The 21,789-nt window shown below is 47.2% G+C and overlaps 1 protein-coding gene and 1 long non-coding RNA gene across 9 annotated transcripts in view; both read left to right on the top strand.

Moving 5' to 3' along the window:
• ABLIM3 (actin binding LIM protein family member 3) overlaps window positions 1-21,789 on the top strand; it is a 108,610-nt gene that overhangs the window by 182 nt on the left and 86,639 nt on the right. For 7 of the 8 annotated variants that reach the window (XM_058719712.1, XM_058719721.1, XM_058719717.1 and 4 more), the window contains exon 2: window positions 347-446. In XM_058719712.1, the coding sequence (XP_058575695.1) occupies window positions 434-446 (13 nt within the window). In that variant the 5' untranslated portion in view covers window positions 347-433. Of the gene's footprint in view, window positions 1-82; window positions 447-21,789 lie in introns of those variants that run through there. The other variant, XM_058719714.1, reaches the window with a different exon arrangement.
• On the top strand, window positions 5,270-15,447 carry LOC131506235 (uncharacterized). The gene is made up of 2 exons (XR_009258819.1): window positions 5,270-12,295; window positions 13,549-15,447. It is a non-coding gene; the product is annotated as an uncharacterized LOC131506235 (long non-coding RNA).

A 21,789-nucleotide genomic window follows, 5' to 3' on the forward strand; every position in this document is an offset into this window, starting at 1 on the left:
GGGCGGTGGCTGCTCCCGAGGCCGGGCGGGGACGCGCTGCCCCCGCCCTGCCTCCCCGTGGTCCACACCCCCTTTGGGCTCCGGAGCCGCGGGGACGGAGTAGTCGGGGGTGCGCGCGGGCCGGCGCTGGCAGCCCCGCTCAGCCCAGCACTGGGGTCCGAGGGGCCGCAGGACGCGGCGCGCGTGCCCTCCCGCCGCCTCCTCCTCCTTGCTCTCACCTGCGCCCGTTAGCCCACTCGCCTTCAAGGCCAGTGGCTGCAGCCCAGTCCGCGAGGGTCGGACCGCAGAGGGAGAGAGAGCACCTGAGGATACAGAGCGGGCACTGGACTGCCTTTTCACCCCCCAGGTGATGAGTGAGGTCGGAAGATCGCAAGATTTAAAAAGCAACCGGGTCCTCCGTATTGAATGAAAGACCCAGTGCAAAGGCATCACCATGAACACGAGCAGTAAGTGGGTCCTCCTCTCCTTTGCCATGGGAACAGGGTGGGGGCGGGAGGTGCAGGAGCCTGCGCTCGGGCTGCCTGGAAGGAGGAAGGAAGCCTGCCATCGTGGTGGACACATGGCCCCCAGACTCCTTCGTGGTCCTTCCTGTGCTCCCCCCGGGAAGAGGGATCTGGATCTGGCTTTTCATGGTCATTTTGCTAATGTTTTACTGGCAGCAACACTTGCCTCTGCGGGGAAGGCTGCCTCTCTCCTTCTAGCGATGCCTGGGAAGGCCTAGGAAGCACTAACGAACGTGGCCATTGTCTGACTGTGGGGCTTCTGAGGAGACCTCCCTGCACACAGCTGGAAAGCCACGGAGGACCTGGCTTGTCCTGAAGCTGGGAGGAGCAGGGAGGCTGGCGCTGGGGCTGGTGCTGGGTGGATGTGGGCAGGCAGTGGGCTGGGAGCGAGCAGTTTGATAAACAAATCATCAGGAAGCCACCTCTGGGTCTAGAGATTGTGAAATATCCTGCTTCTGAGCCTGCAGCCCCACGGGCCGGGGGCTGATGGCTCCACACACCTACAAGCTGTGTGGCCATCCTGAGAAGAGACGAAAGGGACGAGCCCTTTGGCCGAGGTCTCTAACATGCTAGAGGCAAGGACTGCTTTGCAGAGACAGGACCAGACATTTTGCTGCTGGGCTGGGCCTTGGCTGCTGAGACACGCAGGCAGAAATGCAAGGAGGCCCAGTCGGTTTCTCTGAGTATAGTCCCTTTGACCGTGGGCACCCAGATGACCACCACCCTGGAGAGGAGGTCGGGGTTCAAATCCTCTCCCTCCTGCCTCCTCATCAGCTTAGCTTGTCCTTCTAGTGGTAGGTGGGATTGTTGAATCAGAAGCCCCCTAGCAGCATTCAGTTCCCTGGTCTGTGACTTTCCCGTCTGTCTCCTCTCTGGATCCCAGATTGCTCAGTAAAACGAGAAGGGTTGAATCCAAATCTGTAAGTTTCCTCTGAAGACGCCAGAGCTGAACAGCAAGGCTAGAAAAATCAGTACCTTCGGAGGCTGTGTCCAGACCAAACGCACGATTTCCCCACCCTCCCTCCATTTCAGGGCTGGTGGCGTGGAGGGGAGGAAAACAAAGCAAGAGCCAGTGAGATGGAAATGAAATATATTTATTTACTATCTATTTGTATGACTCATCTCTCTGCTGTCTTTCTTTGTGTATTACATAGCTCTGCTAAGCAAGCAAGTGTGGCTGAACTCCCTCTGCCTCTTCCAGCCAAAGAATTTTGCCTCTTGATTTTCACAGTCTGGACTGGTGCTTTGGCTTTACCTCAGGAAAAGAGCAAAATTCTGTAGACCTGCTCACCTGAGTGGGCCACACGTTTGCATCTGTGTCCTTTCAGCCAGGATGTGAACGGCCTGTCACTTGCCACTAATCTCTAGGGGGGGAAACGGATTTATGGGAGTCCTTTCTCACTAAATGATAGAAGAGAAAGATGGCTCATCTATTTTTCAAGAAACTGAGAGAGAAGTTCACAAGCAGCTGGCCCTGCCCTTTTCTCTTGTCCCAGTAGCAACACCGAATGTTTCTAAAAGAAGGAAACAGGTTTTATTTAAAAAAAAAACAACAACAACAACAACAAACGAAATAACAACCAATAGAGTTGAATACTGCAGAAGACGAAAACTAACAAAAATGCTATTCCAGCCTCTCTAAGTAGGGAGAGTGCGTTCATCTTCCAGGCGTAGTGGAAAATAAACAGAGTACAGTGACGTGGGGAGCCGTGGGGATCCCTAAGGTCCCTCCCCATAAGAAGAAGTGTTTCTCTAAGGGCTACCTGGGGGAACACTGTGGCCACTCATCTCAGGGCTCGGGGGCTGGGGTCCATCATCATCGAGGCTCCTCACAAGCCTGAGAGGCCGCAAATGGAGAGAACAGGAGTCAGACCTCACGGAAGTGAAGGAGTGACAGGGTCACCAGGTTATAGGGACGGGGCGTTGGCAGAAGGTCATTGAGGTGGCCCGATCTAAGCAAAAATGCTCTCCCCTTTGGGATGTGAAATTCTTACGTAATCCTCGTGCCTGAAATTGAACCTAACAGAAAGTCTTACTCAGTTTTTCTTTCACTTCCACGTACTGGGTCCTCACTCTCCACCAGTAGGTGTGCTAAGCCTCTCACCTGCATGGTCTCCCCAGCTCTCACCCCCCGCCCGTGAGATGGGTGTGTTTACTCCGGTTTTACCGGTGACGCCTCGTAGCTGATGTTCACTAACTCTTCAAGCCATGCAGTTAGTTGTTGGATTATGAAAGGTATTTGGATGCATTGCATTTTGACAGGGTGCATCATGCCTGCTCAGTGGTTCAGATGTCACCGTTGAAGTGGGGCAAAGCATGAGATTATTACGAAGTTGTTATCTGGGCAGGAGGAGTGTGGGGCTGAGGTCTTGGGAGAGCATGTAAGAGCTGACAGAGCTCGGGCTCTGGGATCCGCTGGTCCCAGGGTTCTGGTCCTCCTCTTCCACTTCTCAGCCGCGCGGTCTTCAGCATGGTTGTCGCCGCAAACTGGGGATGATGGGACCCACCTTGCGTGGAGTGGAGATAAATATTAACACGGCGTGTAAAATGCAGAGGGTGGTGCCGGGGCCGTAGCTGGCCTCAGGTCAGTGACGGCGCTGTCCTTGTCACCACGGTGGTCATTGTGGCCGTTGTCACTGTGGGCTCTGTGTCATTAGCAGGCGGGTCACTCACCCTCTCAGATGTCACACCGTTGTCATAAATCGAGGATACCAGAAGTGTGGTTTTGAGGATTGAGCGCGATCACGAGACAACGCTTTGTAAACACACGTGAAATTGTTTGTATTCGTGAGACACCCGTGGCTCAGATGGCAACACCAGGGGAGCACTCCATCAGCGACTTCTCAGGGCGCTTCTAGTCTGATCACAACGCTTTCCTCCAAAAGCTAGCTGAGCGTTAGTACCCCACAGAGCAGGAATTTGAGACAAAGGGGTAATTTTGGAGGTGATGGAGTGAGGTGGTGGTACAGACGTGGGCGGAATGCCAACGGAACGTCCCGCTGATGCATGCTGTCTGTGCGCCTTCGCTCTGTTCCGTGAGAGCCTTGTCCGTCATCCCACACTCGTCCACGTGACCACTGGCCACTTTTCTGAACCCACAGAGCAAGGAAGGCGCTGACCCCAGCCCCATCACTTTCACACGGAGCCATGGAGGCACCCCCATCTAATCTGCATGTTGTTAGGCAACAGGAAATCTTTGGTTATTCCCTGTTAGTGTTGCCCATTCCCATGTCGGCCCCAGGAGCTCCCAAGCCCCTTGGTCCAAAGCCAGGGGAAACTGAGTTTACCGCAGGTGCCAGAGGCCCTGAGCTCCAGAGTCGATTCTGGGTGCCACAAAATGCCGTTCTCCTCACATGGGTCAGAACCCCCAGAGCTCCTGAAAACTATGGCTTGTCGGCATAAAACTCAGCACCGGCCCATCCTCCAGGTTGGGGAGCGTCATGCATACCGTGTACGGTCGGGCCGAGAACCACCCTCCTTTGCCTCATCGGCTTTTCCTGTCCTCTGACCCTTGCCTTGGTCTCCATCATGGATTGGAGTCGCTGTTTTGGAGTAGACTGTTTTGCTAAAGAGACCATTGAGGGGTTATATCACCCCCACAAAGGTACCAGGAGGTAAGCAATCACCATCCTGGGGCTGTAAGAACCTGAGCTTTGGGGTAAGGGTCCCTGAGTTCAGGTGCAAGATCTGTGGTGCACTGTGTCTGTGATCTTGAACTGGAGAGCTCACGTCTCTGAGCCTAAATTTTATCACGTATGGAACGTGAGCGATCACGCCAAAGTGCAGGGTTGTGGTGAGGATTAAGTGAAATCACGTGAGAAACTCACTGGCATCGGGTCCCAGGGGATGGAGTTGAAGCTGAAGTTGAATTGGCCATTGAGCAGAGCCAGGTTCTAGAATGACAGTATCTTAAGAACCCAACCCTCTGGTTGGAAATGAGCATGCTGTGCCGCTGTTGTAGCTAGCATTAGGTTCTGTTCATAGGAAAGCCATAGCTTCCTGAAGGAAGGCTTCAGAAAGATTATTAACCCAGTGTTGTATATGGCATGGGTTGAAAATTCAAGACAGGAAGTTGGGATCCTAGCTGAGAGACAACTACCCAGGTTCAGAAAAGGTCTGAGGGCCAGGAGTTTGGGGGTTGCAAGGGAAAAGGTCTTTTAGAAAACAAAATCTACATGGCTTAGCACCTGTTGGATTATAGGGTAAAAACGAAGGGGAGGAAACTATCAGTTAGGGTCCTGGCAGGGAACAGATGGGCAGGTTGAAGGGAGCGAAATAGGAGCCTTTGTGAGTGTGTGAGAAGCATGCAGAGAAGCGAACAAGAAGCCAGGACGGCCAAGTTCTAGAAGGCTGGTAACTGCCTGACCTCTCTCTCCTCCCTGCCTCCATCTCCTACTATGCTCCCCATTGGCCCAATCCAACCAGGGGCCAGAGGGCAAGGAAGGCGGTTGACGGGCCCATAATATTCAGCCTCGCAGGGCACAGTGCTGAGGAGAGAAGGCAGCAGAGTGGGTGTGGAGAGGCCTGGGAGCTCAAAATTGAAGACATCCAGCGAAAGACGCAAGCTCTGCCAGGTCAAGAGCTCCAGGAATTCTTTAGGAACAGTCTCCATTACAAACGCAAACTTGGCGGGACACCCTCTAGAGAGATCTTAAATTCGCCAAATTTAGATAAAGTAGAAATGACTCTATACTTTATAAAGATGGAGATTTTTTTATTTCTTTAAACCATGCTTCCCAAGTGAATGAAGCAGTTGTCAACAAATGATTACCTGAGGCTGGGCGGGGGTGTTGGGGGAATAACGTAAGGAACCGTTTAAAAACCATCCAAAATGAGTATAACACACCTCTGAAAATCGCAATGTGATTTCAAGAGTATTTGTGTTGCATAAAGGAAGTGATATCAGTTCTGAGCTCCAGTTTTCCTATCTGGCAAAGGCTTTATCTTGCTGAGATATCATCTGCTGTGGTGAACGGTCCACAGCTGGCTGAGCTCCAACAGTAGCCAGATTCCATTGTAAAAGAACACAAAACAACCAGAAGTGTGGAAGCACCTCTGACTTTTTGAATATTTCACCAGTTAAGTTGTTCTCCTTTAGTTCTTAAGGGCACAGACTGGAAATTGCCCCCTACTTGCTGTGTGTTCTTGAGCAAGTCACTTACCTTCTCTGTACCTCACTCACTTCCTCATCTGACCACACGAGACCTAAAAATAGTGCCTCTCTCATAGAGTTATTATAAAGAACATGTAAGTTAATAGTTGTGAATTGCTTGAAACACTGCAAGTGTTTATAAAATGAATAAAACCAGTGGATATTCGTTTGCTAGACTTGCCACAACAAAGTACCACAGAGCGGGTGGCTTAAACAACAGGAGTTTATTGTCTTACAGTTCTAGAGGCTAGAAATCCAAAATCAGGGCGTCGGCAAGATTGAGTCCCTCTGAGGGCCGTGGAAACAATCTGTTCCAGCCTCTGTCCTTGGTGGTGAATGGCCGTCTTCTACCTGTGTCCCTTCACATCATCTTTCCTCTGTGTGTCTCCAAATTTCCCCTTTTGATAAGGACACAAGTCATATTGGATGGGGGCCCATTCTAATGACCTCATTTTAACTTGGGTCCCTTTGTAAAGATCATATCTCCAGATAAGGTCACATTCTGGGAAGAGAGGGTTAGGACTCTACAACATAGGAATTCAATCCGTAACACAGTATTTGTTACAAAAATTACCCCCTCCAGGAGAAGACTTTTCTGTGGGTTGGTTTCCCCTGAATATCAGCTACCCCCTACCCTCCCCCCCCCCCGCCCCGCGCTAGTGGAAGATGCTGACCTCTGACCAGCAGGGATAGAGCCTCTCCCTGAGCACTTGAAGGGTAGGAGGTCCCCAGAAGGGAGGACTGTGGAGGCCTAGTATTCCACACTCAGTCTGTCTGAAGAAAACACACTCCCCACTCCATCCTCTCTCTGGGTCATTATGCAAAAGTGTAGCATCTCAGTGGTGTAACAGAATTTATAGTCACGATATTGGTTTTCAATCTGCCTAGTTCCTGGGAATGTCCAACATGGGGAATAAGAATTGGATTGCTCGTTTGTTCACTCAACAGATATTTACTGACCACCAACCCTGCACCAGGCATGATGCGGGGGGACACAGTAGTAAATATAACAGCCATGGCTCCTGCCTTCGTGGGTCATGCAGGCCCTGAAAAATGGGCCATCCGGTGGCCAGCGTGATGGGACATGTTTTATTTGCCCTTCCTCAGGTTTTCAATGAACTTGAATTCTTTGCCAACGTTGGGAAACTGGGAAATCGAGATATCAAATCTGGGATTCCTAGCTCCTCTTGAAAAAGGCAGAGAGGGGAAGGTCTCCATCCCTGCCCCTATTTTCCTACATGACACTCGTCAGTAGGATCGCCTGCTTTTAGTGGGGCAGGTACGGGTCTCTAGGGTAGAGCCCAGTTGCCACTGCTTCGTCTCAAACTGCACAAGGACAGCCTTGTACTTTTATGCTCCCTCGCCCCTGTGCACATTTTAATTTTTAAACCCCAGTCTAGTAGATGATCAATACAACATTAAACACAGAGAAGTGTCTCTTCACACAGAGATGCCAAGACGGCAACATATCCACTAATTTTTCCCGGAGAAAGCTTGATCTAGAGTTAGCAACTGATTAACACCGCCATGCTGTTAAAGTCCCCTTGGAATGAGCAAACTCCTGTCGCACAAATAAGGATTTCCTCAGCTGACCCATTCCCAGAAGGGTGATATCATATCCTGTCAGATACAGTTGGGCAAACATGTCCTGCCCCCATCTCCTAGAGGTCACTTTTGTTTCCAGGGGAACCTAATAGTAGGGGGTAGGGCACAGACCAAAGGAAGGCAATTCTGGATAACCCATCCCAGCTCTGGGTCCTTTTTCCAGACCAAAGGAAGGTACCGTGAAAGGCTGAACTATTCCAGAGATTGTTCTGACATATGGGACCAGCCTGGTCCTTTTGAGGAGATCTGGTCAACAGCATGAGTTCTGTGTCAGTAAGGTCAGTTTATATACCCACCCAGCTAAGGAGTGATTGCCAGAAGGTGATCGCTGAACTTGACCTCATGTAGCATTCATCCCATATGGCTATTCAAGACTTCTCCTCTGTCATTACAAGGTTCTCCTGCTTGAGAAACAAAGGTGAGTAAGTGGATAATGCCAACATAATTTCTTCAGTGGAGAGCAAATTTTTCTTCATTCTTTTAGAAGGAATAAGGTAGCAAATAATTCATAGAAAGCAAAGCACAATGTATAATATATCATAGGTGCTCCAAAGATATTTGATGAATTCATTTATTAATGAAAAGCCTGCTCTTTTTTCTTGATGATAAAGAGCTCTCTACTAAGTTCTGGGTTCATCTTTTGGACCGTCTGCTAAGTTGCCCACTTGGACGTTCCCAGGCACTTCAAACTTAGCCTAAAATTTAATAAATTTATTCTCTTTAAAAGAAAAAATAGAGAAAAACTACTTCAACTCTAGAAAATAGTTGATCGCTAGAAGAGTCACCTAAGTGAGTCATTAAAAAGTAGTCCTCGTTGGGGCACCTGGGTGACTCAGTGGGTTGAATGTCCTACTTTGGCTCAAATGATGATCCCACAGCACACGAGTTCGAGCCCTGCATCCGTTTCTGCTCTGACAGCCCGGAGCCTCCCTCGGGTTCTGCATTTCCCTCTCCTCACGCTCCCGTGTTCAGTCTGTGTCCACGTCTGGTCACTCCTACCTCCCAAGCCTGGCTGGACCTCTTCCATTCCTCAGCTACCATCACTTCCCTCTGTTTACGACACGAAGTATGGCAGCCACTGGAGTAAAAGGTTGGAGGAGGGGTGGAGGGGATCTCAAGTTCAGTATGAGGCAGTGGGGCAATGTGGGCTGCCGGATGACACGATTCCAGGCTGCATGGACAGGAGGAGATCGTAGCATCGCTCTGCAGAACCCCGATGAGGCTGTGTCTGAAGCATGGTATTCAGGCAGACAGTGATCAACCAGATTGTGCCCAGGAAAGGGTGGCCAGAAGGGTAGAGAGAGAGCATTGAAGGGGCAGTGGGGAGGTGTCAGAGTCAGCCCCACGCGTCTGCTTTGTGTCCCTCAGAGAGGATGAATGACCCCTTGATGATTTCACACAGTGCTACGGGGATGTGCCCTGCAACCCAGAAGTCCCTAGCCTCTTTACTAAGTTTATCACCAGCCAGACGAGGGGTCCAGACAGGCTATGCTTTGCTGTCCCATCGCTCCCAGTGCCGTGGTTACGGCCATGTGCTCCTGCAACAGCCCCCACACCCTCTCTTGGCAGAATTCCACTCTCTGCTGCCTGTATCCTTTCCAAACCTTCTTTCTTGCATCTGCTTAATTTTGTGCAGAGCGCAGGTCTTTCTCCATGAGCTGTTATCTCTTGCCCTCACCAGCACCAGCAGGGGCAATGGAGCGACTGCTTTGCAATAGTCTGTCTAATGACACAGTTGATCTATTTTAAGCACCTGAAGCACACCCCACTGCTGCCAATCTTCCCTCAGCAAGCTGCTCTCAGCATGCTGGAGCAGAGGCAGCCTGAGGTCTGTTCCTGCTTTTTGAGATCTGGGGAAACAGCCCAGGGATCCGGACCCTGCCCGTCCAAAGACGATCTAAGGCAACCGTAAAATTAGATATTTTTACGGTCAGCATGAGTTATTCTGGAAGCAGAAATGCCTGTGATGCTAGGATTATATGGGGCAGGAACCTCAAGTGAACAAAAATCCATCTTTCGAGGGACAGACACAGAGCCTGTGCCCTTCGCATGTAGAGAGGAGAGACCTGGGAGGCAGCATTTCAGGAACAAAGAGAAGCCCAACCCCCATCAGAGATCTCTTAGGCCCCCACCATGTTTTTCTCCTCCTCCTAATCAAGAGACATTCTTTTCCAACTAGAGGCTGAGTGCAAATGTTTTACGTATACGAGTTATTTAATCCTTGCAACAATCCTACATGGGTCTTCTCTGTATGGTAAACCTAAGACACTCCCTGTGTTATGTTGGCTCTCACCATCCTTCACAGAACTCACCGCAGTCCGTAACAGTTTCATCCATTCACATGTGTACTTTGTTTCTGTCTCTTACTGTCTTTGGACTGTAAACCACATGATGACTAGGTGACAGGCCTGCCTGTTTTGTTCACTTGCCGGGTCCTCCAGACTCATCCCAGTGCTTGACCCAGAGTGACGATAGCTAACGTGAGCATTTACTGTGGACCAGGCACTGTGCTAACTAAACTCTTCACGGACAGAAACTCACTTTACAACTTTGATTGAAAGTTGTAGGAGGGGCGCCTGAGTGGCTCAGTCGGTTAAGCGTCCGACTTCGGCTCAGGTCATGATCTCGCGGTTCGTGGGTTCGAGCCCCGCATTGGGCTCTGTGCTGACAGCTCAGAGCCTGGAACCTGCTTCAGATTCTGTGTCTCCCTCTCTCTCTGCCCCTCCCCCACTTGCACTCTGTCTCTCCCTGTCTCAAAAATGAATAAACATTTAAAAAATTTTTTTAAAAAAAAGAAGAAAGTTTAGGGAAATAGGTAGTAATAGTACCCTCATTTTCCAGAGGAGGGAATTAGAGCCCAAGGACCGAGTCATTGGCCTCAAATCTCACATTTAATAAACAATGATGAAAAAATGCTCAACATCACTAATCATTAGGGAAATGCAAACCAAAACCACAATGAGAGGACGCCTGGGTGGCTCAGTCGGCTAGGCATCCGACTTCGACTCAGGTCATGATCTCAGGGTCTGTGGGTTCGAGCCCTGCATCAGGTTCTGTGCTGACAGCTCAGAGCCTGGAGCCTGTTTCAGATTCTGTGTCTCCCTCTCTCTCTGCCCCTCCCCAATGTGCACACACACTCTCTCTCTCAAAAATAAACATTTAAAATTTTTTTTAAAAACACACAATGAGAGAACACCTCACACCCGTCAGAATGGCTTGTATCAAAAAGACAAGGAATAGCAAGTGTTGGTGAGGATGTGGAGGAACAAGAACCCTTGTGCACCGGTGGTGGGAAAGTGGATTGGTGCAGCCACTGTGGAAAACAGGGTGGAGGTTTCTCAGAAATTAAAAATAGAATTACCATTTGATCCAGTAATTCCACTTCTGGGTATTTACCCAACGAAAATGAAAACACTAATTTGAAAAGATACATGCACCCCTGTGTTTATGGCAGCGTTATTTACAATGGCCAAGATATGGAAGCAGCCTAAGTGTCCACTGTTAGATGAGTTGATAAAAAAGGTGTGAGATATATACATCCACAATGGAATATTACTCAACCTCAAAAAAGAACGTGATTTTGTCATTTGCAACAGCATAGATGGACCTAGAAGGTATCATGCTAAGTGAAGTAAGTAAGACAGAGAAAGACAAATACTATATGATTTCACTCCTAGGTGGAATCTAAAAAAAAAAAAAAAAACAGAAACAAGCATTAAAAAAGCAGAAACAGTCGCATAAATACAAAGAATATACAGGTGGTTGACAGAGGGAACGGGAAGCGGGTAGGGGCAAAATGAGTGAAGGGGAGTGGGAGACACAGGCTTCCAGTTACGGAATGAGTAAGTCACAGGAATGAAAGGCACAGCAGGGGCAATATAGTCAGTGATATTGTGATAGCATTAGCTACACTTGGGGTGAGCATAGCATAATCTATAGAGAGTTGAATCACTATGTTGTACAGCTGAAACCGATATGACATTGTGTGTTGACTCTAATAAGAAAATAATCATAAGTAATGAAACCTTGAGCAAATATGCAAATGGATGAATTGAACAAGGAATATTTAATTCTCCCCTTTTTCATGAAAGGGAAATGAGGTTCAACGTGAAGACACCTGGCCACCCTCACGTGAGCTAGGAGGTATAGGGCAGGTGTCTAGAACCATGTCCATCTGACCCTGATCTCCTTTCCCTCCTTCCTGCTTCCTCCTTTTCACCATCTTTCCCCATTTTACACTAACGAGCATCACAGGGGGAAGGTGTGGGTTGGGGTCGCTGATCCTACAGTCAGTTTCCTGTTAGATGCCCAGCCCTGCTGTCCCATTCACTGGGGCAATGACACAAATCCCTGCTCTGGGTAGAGCAGCATGCCAGGCCTTGTGGTGTGAGAGATGCACAGGACAGAGAGCATGATCTCGGATCGCTTCCTTCCAGTGTCACCGTAGGGTGGACACAAGTATGTGACTGAAATACTAGAGAAGCCATCATGGGTGTTGAGGGAGAAGGAAAGAGTGAAGAAGACAGGCCAGATTCCTTTGGAAGACTTGGGACATCCTTTGTCGAGAAGACCTTGGGAAGTGAATACACTTCTGTTGGGTAGAGTATAAGGGAAAGTTGGGGCATTCCAGATGGGCTTCCGCAATCCTTCTCCAGCATGAATTCCACAGTCCGTGTTGCACAATGTCTGTGTCCTGGGCCCTTGGCTGGGGTGGGGACGAAATAAATAGATGCAGAGTGTTCCAGGAAATGTCAGGAAAGTCCAGTTGGTCTGTACTCTGTAGAGTATGACTAGGTGGCCAGAGAGGAAATAACCCTGGGCAGTTGGTGAGGATCAGATTTTTGCGAGTTTTAAATGCCAGTCTAGAGGGTGTTTGTTACAGTCTATGGCCAATGAGGAGCTGTGGGAGGTTCTGAGCCAAGCAGTGACCTGACCAGAGCTGTGCATTATTTAGAACTATCCCCTCGGCAACACATACCTGATGGACAGGAGAGCCCACGGGCAGTGAGAGGTAGGCTAAGCTCAGTGGTGCCGCGTGAGTGGATGGCAGGGGAGGTGCGAGGTACAGAGAGCCCGCTGTGCATTACTGCTCTGACGCCCACAGGTAGACCTGTTATCTGATTCTGATTTCTGGGACTGGGAACTGATACTTTGAAAACTAGGTTACTAACCAAATCCAGCCGCCTAGATAGTGTATTTGATAAACACCTGAGCTGTGGAGTCAGACTACCTGGGTTCACATTCCAGCTCGGCCACTCGCTAGCCATGCAGGCTTCGGTGCCTTGCTTTGTCCCCAAAGTTGCAGTTTTGTGTCCGGGTGAGAATATTGGGGTAATGCTTAGCGAGGGAATGGAGGTATGATGCTTAACACAGTGCCCGGCACACGAAAACGCCCGGTAATGATTAATAGTGGTAAAGGGATGAAATCCATTTGAATGTGTGGGGGAAACCTCTTTTAAATACACAAAGTAATTGGGGCGCCTGCGTGGCTCAGTTGGCCAAGCATCTGACTTTGGCTCAGGTCATGATCTCATGATTCATGAGTTTGAGCCCCACATCGGCTCTCTGCTGTCAGCACAGAGCCTTGTTCAGATCCTCTGCCCCCCCCCGCCCCTCCCACTCATTCTCTCTCATAAACAAACAAACAAATCAATAAACACAAATTAATCGACACATAGTGTCGTTATGATACAGTTCGCCTCTTCGTCATCCCATCGCGAAAGGGGAGCAAAGGTATGGATTGATAACCCAGGGCTCTGTTTGGCTGACATTTAAGCAATGCTTTATTATACGTCCGACTACATTCTAAACTTTCCTCAAATGGTCTCTTTTGATCCTAGGCTTGAGTCAGAAATAAAATTAGTGCTGTAGAGGATAATACTAATTGAGTAGGGAGCATGTCATACTAGACCAGGGGTTGACGCCTTTTTCTGTAATGGGCTAGGTAGTAAATATTTTGGATTCTGTAGGCCATACAGTCTCTGTGGCATGAAAGCAGCCCCCAGACAATGCATAATCAAATGGGTGAGGCTTCCGTCCAATCAGAATTTATTTACAAAACTAGAGGCGCCCGGGTGGCTCAGTCGGTTAAGCAGCCGACTTCGGCTCAGGTCATGATCTCACAGTACGTGAGTTCGAGCCCCGCGTCGCGCTCTGTGCTGACAGCTCAGAGCCCGGAGCCTCCTCCGGATTCTGTGTCTCCCTGTCTCTCTGCCCCTCCCCTGCTCGCACTCTGTGTCTCTTTCTCTCTCTGAAAAATAAATAAACATTAAAAAAATTTTTTTAAAGTATTTACCAGAATGAAAGTGGAGAGCGACTTAACCCCCGAGCCAGAGTTGGCTGACCCCGATGCTACATAATCTCCACCATCTCCACCGTCTCTTCCAGCGTTGACATTACACTACAACAGTGACACCGAAATGCCTAGTCCTTAGCTCGTCGTTGTAACTACAAGGGGAATTTACTTCTAATATGATACACAAGATGCACTGGAAAGATTGACACAGAAAGGCCTCTACAAAGTTGTCTCCAGTCTTTGTGCCGTCGTCATCTTCAGCACACCCCATAATTCACACTCTCCCCAAGGGACCACTTAATGCCAGGCTGCCCAGGCTGCCCTGGGATCTGTTCAGTAGCCGGCTCTTGGGCTATAGAGAACGATACTGGGAAAAGACACACAGGGTGGTACTCCACACCCCTGCTTCCTGTCCAGAATGGAGTCTCCTCCTGCTTTGCTCCCCGTTCACGTTTCCTACTCAATGCCCCCATTACCTTGTAAGGAAATACCATAGCCAGGTGTCTGTTCAGTTACCATCCCTCCCTCTGATTCTTTCCCACCAATTCCATGCTGGGGCATGTAATGGCTGTCAGCTGTAGTGTTCTGCGGCTCCCCCAGGTGACGACATGTGACCTAGACTGGCCAATCAGAGTTTCCCATCTACCTTGGCCGCAAAGATTGCTCATCAGTGGACATTAGACCCAAGAAAAGCCAACCAGGGTATTCCTTGAAGTTGAGCAGGGAGCCATTGGGAAGGAGAAATATTCATTTCGTTGAGGTTGCTGAGCTGAGGAGATTCTGGGAGGGCCCAGGGATTCCAGTGGCCATTCTTATCCAGTATGTAGGAGGAAGAAGCTGTCTGAAAAATAAAGAAAGTCATAGCTCTGACCATACAGTAAGGCCCCCGGATCTAGCCAGACCTGAAGTCAGAGGCTACCTACCACTCCCCAGCCCCCAGACCTCCCAGTTGCAAGGACCAACAAATTCACTTCTTGCTTAAACTACACTTCAGTGGGGTTTCTGTAAATTACAACAGAAAGGATCCTAACTAGGGCACTTCTTTTTTAACCATTCTTCCCTTTGGCAACTATCTCCTATAATTATTCCCATTTATCAAAATCCTAGGCATCTGTAAGCTAAAAGACTCTTCCAGTCCAGCCTCCTCTCATCCACCCCTGAAGTGATTTCATTCCTTCTTCTCAAGTCCCTGGCCCTTGATTTAAAACATTCTTATGGTCACAGGTCATTTGCTGGAGGTCAACGTGGTTTCCTCATGCGCATTTCCTAGCACTCTTCTTAGCGTATAAGCTCCTTGAGGAGAGGAGCCATAAGTCAGATGTCCATAGGGTAGATTTCCTCCCCAACTTCATGCTACAGACCAGGAGGGAGCCGGAGGGTTACTGCTGGAGCTTATAAATCCATGCGTGCGCTAAGCCTCAAATGCATAATATTCTGTCAAATCCACGTGCTGGAGAAAATTCAGTATGGCCAAAAGCTACCATGACTATTACTTAAACGTAATACTAATATAGAGAGGCTAGCAAATACTTGGGGCATTCAAAACAAGTCCTCAAGTGATCTGAATGTTATTACATGGATGTACACGTATGTGGAAACCTTTTGAGTTTTACACTTAAGATGTGCGCACTTTAGGCAAGTTATGCCGCCATTCAAAGTCAAAACTAAAATAAAAATACAGGAGTCCTCATAGTTGACAAATATGTCCATCACTAGTCAATACACAAAAAATTAATTTGAAATGCATCAGAGACCTAAATAAACTGAAAGCTAAAACTATACAGGTCCTAGAAGAAAATATAAGAGAATAGCTTTTGCCCCTGAGGTAGGCAATGACTCCTTAGAACCCTAAAAGCAGCAAAAAAAAAAAAAAAAAAAAAAAAGGCAAGAAATTCTAACAGACACTTCACAAAATAACATATACAAATGGTCAATCAGCACACAAAACATGTACAACATCATTACTCATCAGGGAGATGCAACTTAAAACGACCAATTTAAACCCACCAAAATGGCTAAAATTCCTCACACATTGTTGGTGGGAATGTAAAATGGTACAACTTTGGGAGCCGGTGAGTTTCCTAAAAACTGAACGCATGCCTACCTATGATCCAGCACCCCCACCCCTAGGTATTTACCCATGAGAGATGAAAACATGTATCTGCAAAAAAAGATTTGTGCAGGAATGTTCCCGGCAGCTTGACTCATAACATCCCAAAGCTGAAAACAACCCAAACGTTCATCTACAGACAAAAAAATAAACAAATTGTGTTACATTTTACACAGTGGATTGCTACTCACCAGAATGAATAAATAAATAGCCAACTATTGATACATGCCATAGCATAAATGAAATCTCACAAGCATGCCAAGTAAAGGGAGCCAGATGTAAAAGATCACATACTGTATGATTCCATTATACGAAGTTCGAGAACAGGCAAAACTAATCTATGGGGGTGGAAATTCTAATAGTTTGCCTCCGGTTGGGGAAGGAGTGATTGATTGCAACAGCTTGCAGCAAATTATCTGGAGTGGTGGAAACTGCCCAATCTTGACCGTAGATGTTGTTTACATGGGTTTATGCATTTGTCAAAGCATTGTTTTTAAGATCTACGTATTTCATGATTTTTTAAAACCTTTTCAGTGCTTATTTATTTTTGAGAAAGAGAGAGAGTGCAAGCAGGGGAGGGGCAGAGAGAGAGGGAGACACAGCATCTGAAGCAGGCTCCAGGCTCCAAGCTGTCAGCAGGGAGCCCAACACGGGGCTCAAAATCACGAACTGTGAGATCATGACCTGAGCCAAAGTCAGATGCTGAACCAACTGGGCCACCCAGGTGCCCCTATATATTTCATTTATAATTTATACCCAACTTATGTGTGTGTATATATATATATATATATTATAAGTATTATGTATATATATAATATGTATATAAATATATGTACACACATTTACATATATATGTGTATATATATGTATATATACATATACATATGTGTATATATAAATATATATGTATATATAGTTATGTATAAACTTTTATACTCTAAATTTTACATATAAATAATATATAGGTATGTAAATATATACTAGGTATAGATATATAAATATGTATCATATATAAATATATAACCATTATATAAATATACATTATACGTATAAATATATATATAAAGAGAGAGAGAGACAGAGAGAGACCTTTTAAAACATTCCTAAGCTTAGAAACAGAAGAACTGACTTCAAATCTCAACTCTCCTATGAACTCTGTGATATCTGCTAGGATCCTCATCAACCTAATAGATCTATTAGCCTCGCCTACCTCAAAGGGCTGTTTCAACTGGAATAACACCTGGGAAAGTGCTTGGGAAACTTTCAACTGTATATTTTAAGAGTCTCCTCTGCAAGTTACTTTGTGTAGCTCTCTCCCTGACCCAGATGTTCTAGCTGTACTGGCCCCCTTGAACTCGCCATGTGCTTCCCAGCCTCAGGGCCCTTGCTCATGCTGTTCCTCCACCCACATTCTTCTTCTCCCTGGTCTGCCATGGCTGGCTTCAAATTCTTGCAGTGTCAGCTGACATGCTTTATCTTCAGATTACCTGTCCCCACCCCTTACTCATTTCCTTCTTTCGACTAGTCCTACTTTGTAGTTATTTATTTGTTTATTGACTTACTGTGTATCTTCCCCCATGGAATTGTGAACGCCCAAAGAATAGGAAGCATGCTGGTTTTATTCACCAGTGCATCCCTAGTCCTTAACACATAGCAATTACCCAGTCTGCAAGAAATTACCCAAGTTTATTGCCAAATAAATGACTACACCAACACGCATGAGCTTCAGGGCATGGCCTTTAAAATCTGCTTGTGCTGACTGGTCTTCCCTGGACTTGGTGGGTACCAGAAAAGGGACACCAGGGTAATGCTAGTGTCATTGTAGCGTGCTCACTTGGGAAAAGCTTTGGGGGTCAAAGGACTCAAGAAAACCTTAGGACACCTTGTCCTTAGGAAGTCTGAGACACTCTGTATTCATAGCTATTCTTTATGGTCCCTCTGTTGGCTCACCACCTGGCGTGCTGACTGTACCTCCAGGATGAGAAGAATCTGAAGCACAAATAGGCTAACTATCTAACAGGCAAGAATTGTCCTCCAGCTCCAGAGCCCTCTGCGTCCCATACCCGGCACAGAGACCGGAAGCAAATGGTATGAATGCCTGTGTCCGTCCTCTTGCTTGGCACTTTTCAGACTTCTGGCTCCTCATGGAGCCTTTTAGCCCTAATCTCCTCTGTCCCCTTCCCTCTAATAATCGAACCACTGTCTTCTCTTGGGTTTTCTGGATCTGAATGCCATTGCCCTTACTGAGGTCATTTCTCTTTTTGGTATGAGCCCCAGGTTGAGTGGCTGCCCCCACGTCCAGGACACCTGAGCGTCACACATAGCTAATCTGCCTGTGGGAGCTCTCTGAAACCTTCTGTTTTATAACTGGAATGTGTTTGCTGGCCTGGATTATTTTGGCTTCTGTGACATCAGTGCTATGGGGAAATGCTCCTTAGCCAGTGGCAAAGTCCATTTGACTGTATGAACTTAGAGAATGCTCTGGTGAAAATGTAGGGGCTTTGAACTAGGGGAGAAGTTTCCCCCTGCCCCCCACCTACTTCCTCTGTAGCCAAAATTCTGTTTCTCTCTGCCTGTATCCCTTGAAATCTGTATTCTTTTCAATAGATAATGTCAATAAGCCCTTTATGTGAGTGGGATTTGGGGCTTCTCTGTTTCTCATCTGAGAATCTGTCCTATGCCAATGAGTTTGGGCCTGTGGCCCACATGTTAATTATTGTACCGGGTTTCTGGAGTCGACTGGGGACAGAATGCCTTTTTGGCTAGAAAAGAGGTATTCTGGTAGGATTTTTTTTTTTTCTTGAAGCATTAATCTAGCTTAGAGAGGCTGAGAGAGCAAAAATGCTTGTATGTTTCATTGACATTTGCTCCTTCTTTTCTGAGCAACACGTTTAACTGGGGTTTGGGAATCAAATGTTAATGAATCTCTTGGGATTTCTTGAACCTATATTGGCAATAATCATTTTTTCTGACATCAGTGCCAGGAAATAAAAAACAAAAAACAATATTTTAGGATGCAGAATAGTGGAAAGGGAGCCTAGTGGTCTCTGTGAGTGTGTGATGTGTGTGTGTGTGTGTGTGTGTGTGTGTGTGCAAAAGTGTAGAAAAGAAAGTTCACTGAACTAGGGTCAGAAGGCATATGTAGGAGTCTGGCCACATCTCTCCAGCTCCCTGAGCCTCAGTTTTTTCATCCATAAAACGGGCAACATGACCGTCACCTCTCCTGACTCCCATGTCTGGTGACAGTCAAATGAGGCAGTGAATGAGAAAGCCTTTGGGGTAGCCTCTGTTTTGCTAGTTATTAAGTAGATGCCTTTTTCCCTTGGCTATTCTTTGAAAGAGAAGCCAGCATATATTTGGCTTTTTTTTTTTTATTACTTTTGGTTGCTGGCTATGTGTCTTTTAATCATTAAAATTTAATACAATTCTGCACAGCAGTTGAGCAAAGGCAAATCCAGCTTTATTTGGGTTATAGGTAAATAGGGCAAGGTAAAAAGAGTCAGTTCATTGCGGGTTTAGTGTCCTTATGTTCAGTTGTCCTCATTTTAAATATTTCATCCCATTGTTAGGCCATGCGTCCAACCATGCATTTCGGTCTCTCATTCAGAAAGCGTGGTCTCTACAATTAAGTGATAATAAAAAGAGACATAGGACAGCAAGCACAGGATAGAGGCTTTGCGCTTCTCTTTGTGTCTGGAAGGGCAGTGGACAAGCCAGACCATAGAGAAAGAACCCTTTCATCACTCTCGTCAGAGCAGGTGATTTGTTTTGGCCAACAAGCCCAGAATTTCACCCCTCGGCTCCTTTTACAATTCCCAGGTGAGTGGTACCTGGTGACACCTGTGTCCAGCTCGGGAAGGACATCCTGTGTACATCTCAGTAGGCCTCACCTTTTACTGTGCCCCTTCCTCAAAGCTCTGACACTTTTCAGCTGCTCTTTGGATGATTTCTGCTGGTGACTAGCCTGACAAAGGCAGTGGGGCAAGAGCAGTCAGGACTTCTTCCTGCCGGAAGCCATCTGCCTCAAGATGCGTTTTCCAGGAAATGTCACCCGTCCGAATGCAGAAGCCCCTCTGGCGTGTCTGTTCCAGACTGGGAGTCTCTGGTGTTGAGAAAGATCAGGATGCATTTGAGGAAAAAGAAAGAAAGCCAGTGTGGCTATCATGCACTGCCAGAGGGGAAAAGGGTCTGGGAAGAAATGGGGGAAGCTGGCAGGGACCGGGCCACTCAGGGCCTTGCAGACCATGGCAGGCAGTCTGGCTCTATCCCAAAGGTCAAGTGAAGCCACTGAATGGTGTTAAATGCCATTGGCGGTGGTGGGAGTCAAGGTGAAGCGTCATCAGATTTGCATTTTGAAAGCATCTCTGTGTGGCTAGTGTTTGAGAGTGGGTGAGGAGAAGGTCCGGTGTGGACCTGCTGGGATCCTCCAGGCAAGAGATGTTAGGGCTGAGGTGGTGCAGGGCATATTGTACTCTAGGGGCATTGCATAATCTTGATTCCCTGGCAGCTTTTATACCCTTTATATTATTTAAAATACTGCTGTGGAGCCTATGTAAGTTTGCTTGGGCTACCCTAACAAAATACCCCACGTGGGTGGCTTAAACAACAGAAATCTATCTTACGATAGCTCTGGAGGCTCGAAGTCGGAGATCGAGGGGTCATCAGGGTTGGTTTCTCCGGAGGCCTCTCTCCTTGGCTTGTGGACGGCTGTCTTCTTCCTGTGCCTTCACATCGCCGCGTGCATGCTTCTGCCCTGATCTCCTCTTCTTAGGAGGACATCAGTCTGTTAGGTTAGAGCCTACCCTAATGGCTTCATTTTAACCTAATCACCTCCTTAAAGACCCTGACTCCAAATAAAGCCACATTCTGATCCCCAACGTGCTTTTATTTTTTGATTCCTTACAAAGGGTATTGAGCTGAGCTTTAGTGTTTCTGGTATTTGTCATTGTGCGTCCCCCCCCCCACACACACACACCCACCCCTACCCAGTAACCACATTGTGTATAGGAAAAGTTACATAACCATTTGATGGATTTCATTTGGGTTTTGGTCTTCCACCAGAATGTTGAACTTGACCATGTTGTGATTTCTATTACAGCGTGGTTTAGCCACAGAAATTTCCTGTACTGGCTCCTAGTTACTTCTTGGGAACATGTCTGTTGCATTTGCCTTCTTTGTGGGCTCAAGAAATACCTGTTGTAGGAAACAGCTGTCAAGTTCATCCTGACCAGAAACTTAACTCCTCACCTCATCCCACGGGCGTGTCTAGATGTTTGTTGAGGACCTGCAAGAATCCTCTAGGCTGTAGCATTTCTCCTCAAGCAATTTAAAATCTGCTAAGGGAAAGAAAGCAAGCACAAATAACGCCATTATAGTTTAGAAAATGTTCTAGGTCAGTGGTGGTCCCCTGACCAGCAGCAGGAGCATCACCAGGGAACTCATTAGAAATGCAAATTCTCAGCCTCACGCCAGACCTATTCGATGGAAAACCGGGGCATTGGGGCCCAGCAATCTGTCTTTTGACAAGACATTTAGGGATTGTGATGCCTGCTCAAGTTTGAGAACCACTGCTTAGTCATAAGGAGTATATGCCATGAGTTTTTAAAGAAGAGAGCTCATATTTAGAGGAGAGTGAGGGGAGAATCTGGAAGAATTTCTAGAAGTGTGCTGCATACGAGATAGGCCTCGAGGAGTGGGTTGGAGTTTGATATTTATATGTAGATGATCATATTTACTACAGTTGCCATCTGCATGTTTATGTATTTCTTTTACAGAAGTAATTAACAGCCTGGACTCTTAACTCGAAAGATCTGCTAGCTGTCCCTTCCTTGCATTTTAACTGGCTCACCATGAATTGAAGCTTCCACCAACATATGCTCAGTTATAGAACTGGCAGTTACAATTGGAGGCATTTTGTTGGCGGATAGTTTCCATTCCAAACATAGCTTAAATTGGAGGTGGAGATTCTACCTCTCTATCCTTGAGGTAACATCAGGCCAAAGCATCCTTGAATCTCATAGTGGCTAGGGAGCTTTAAAATCATCTAGTCTAATACCCAGCCAGACAACCTCTGAGCTGGCTTTGAAACATGGGTGGCATCAGGACGCTGAGCATAGCCACACAC

Source organism: Neofelis nebulosa, chromosome 1 (assembly GCF_028018385.1).
Source record: "Neofelis nebulosa isolate mNeoNeb1 chromosome 1, mNeoNeb1.pri, whole genome shotgun sequence".
In the NCBI taxonomy this organism is placed as follows: domain Eukaryota; kingdom Metazoa; phylum Chordata; class Mammalia; order Carnivora; family Felidae; genus Neofelis; species Neofelis nebulosa.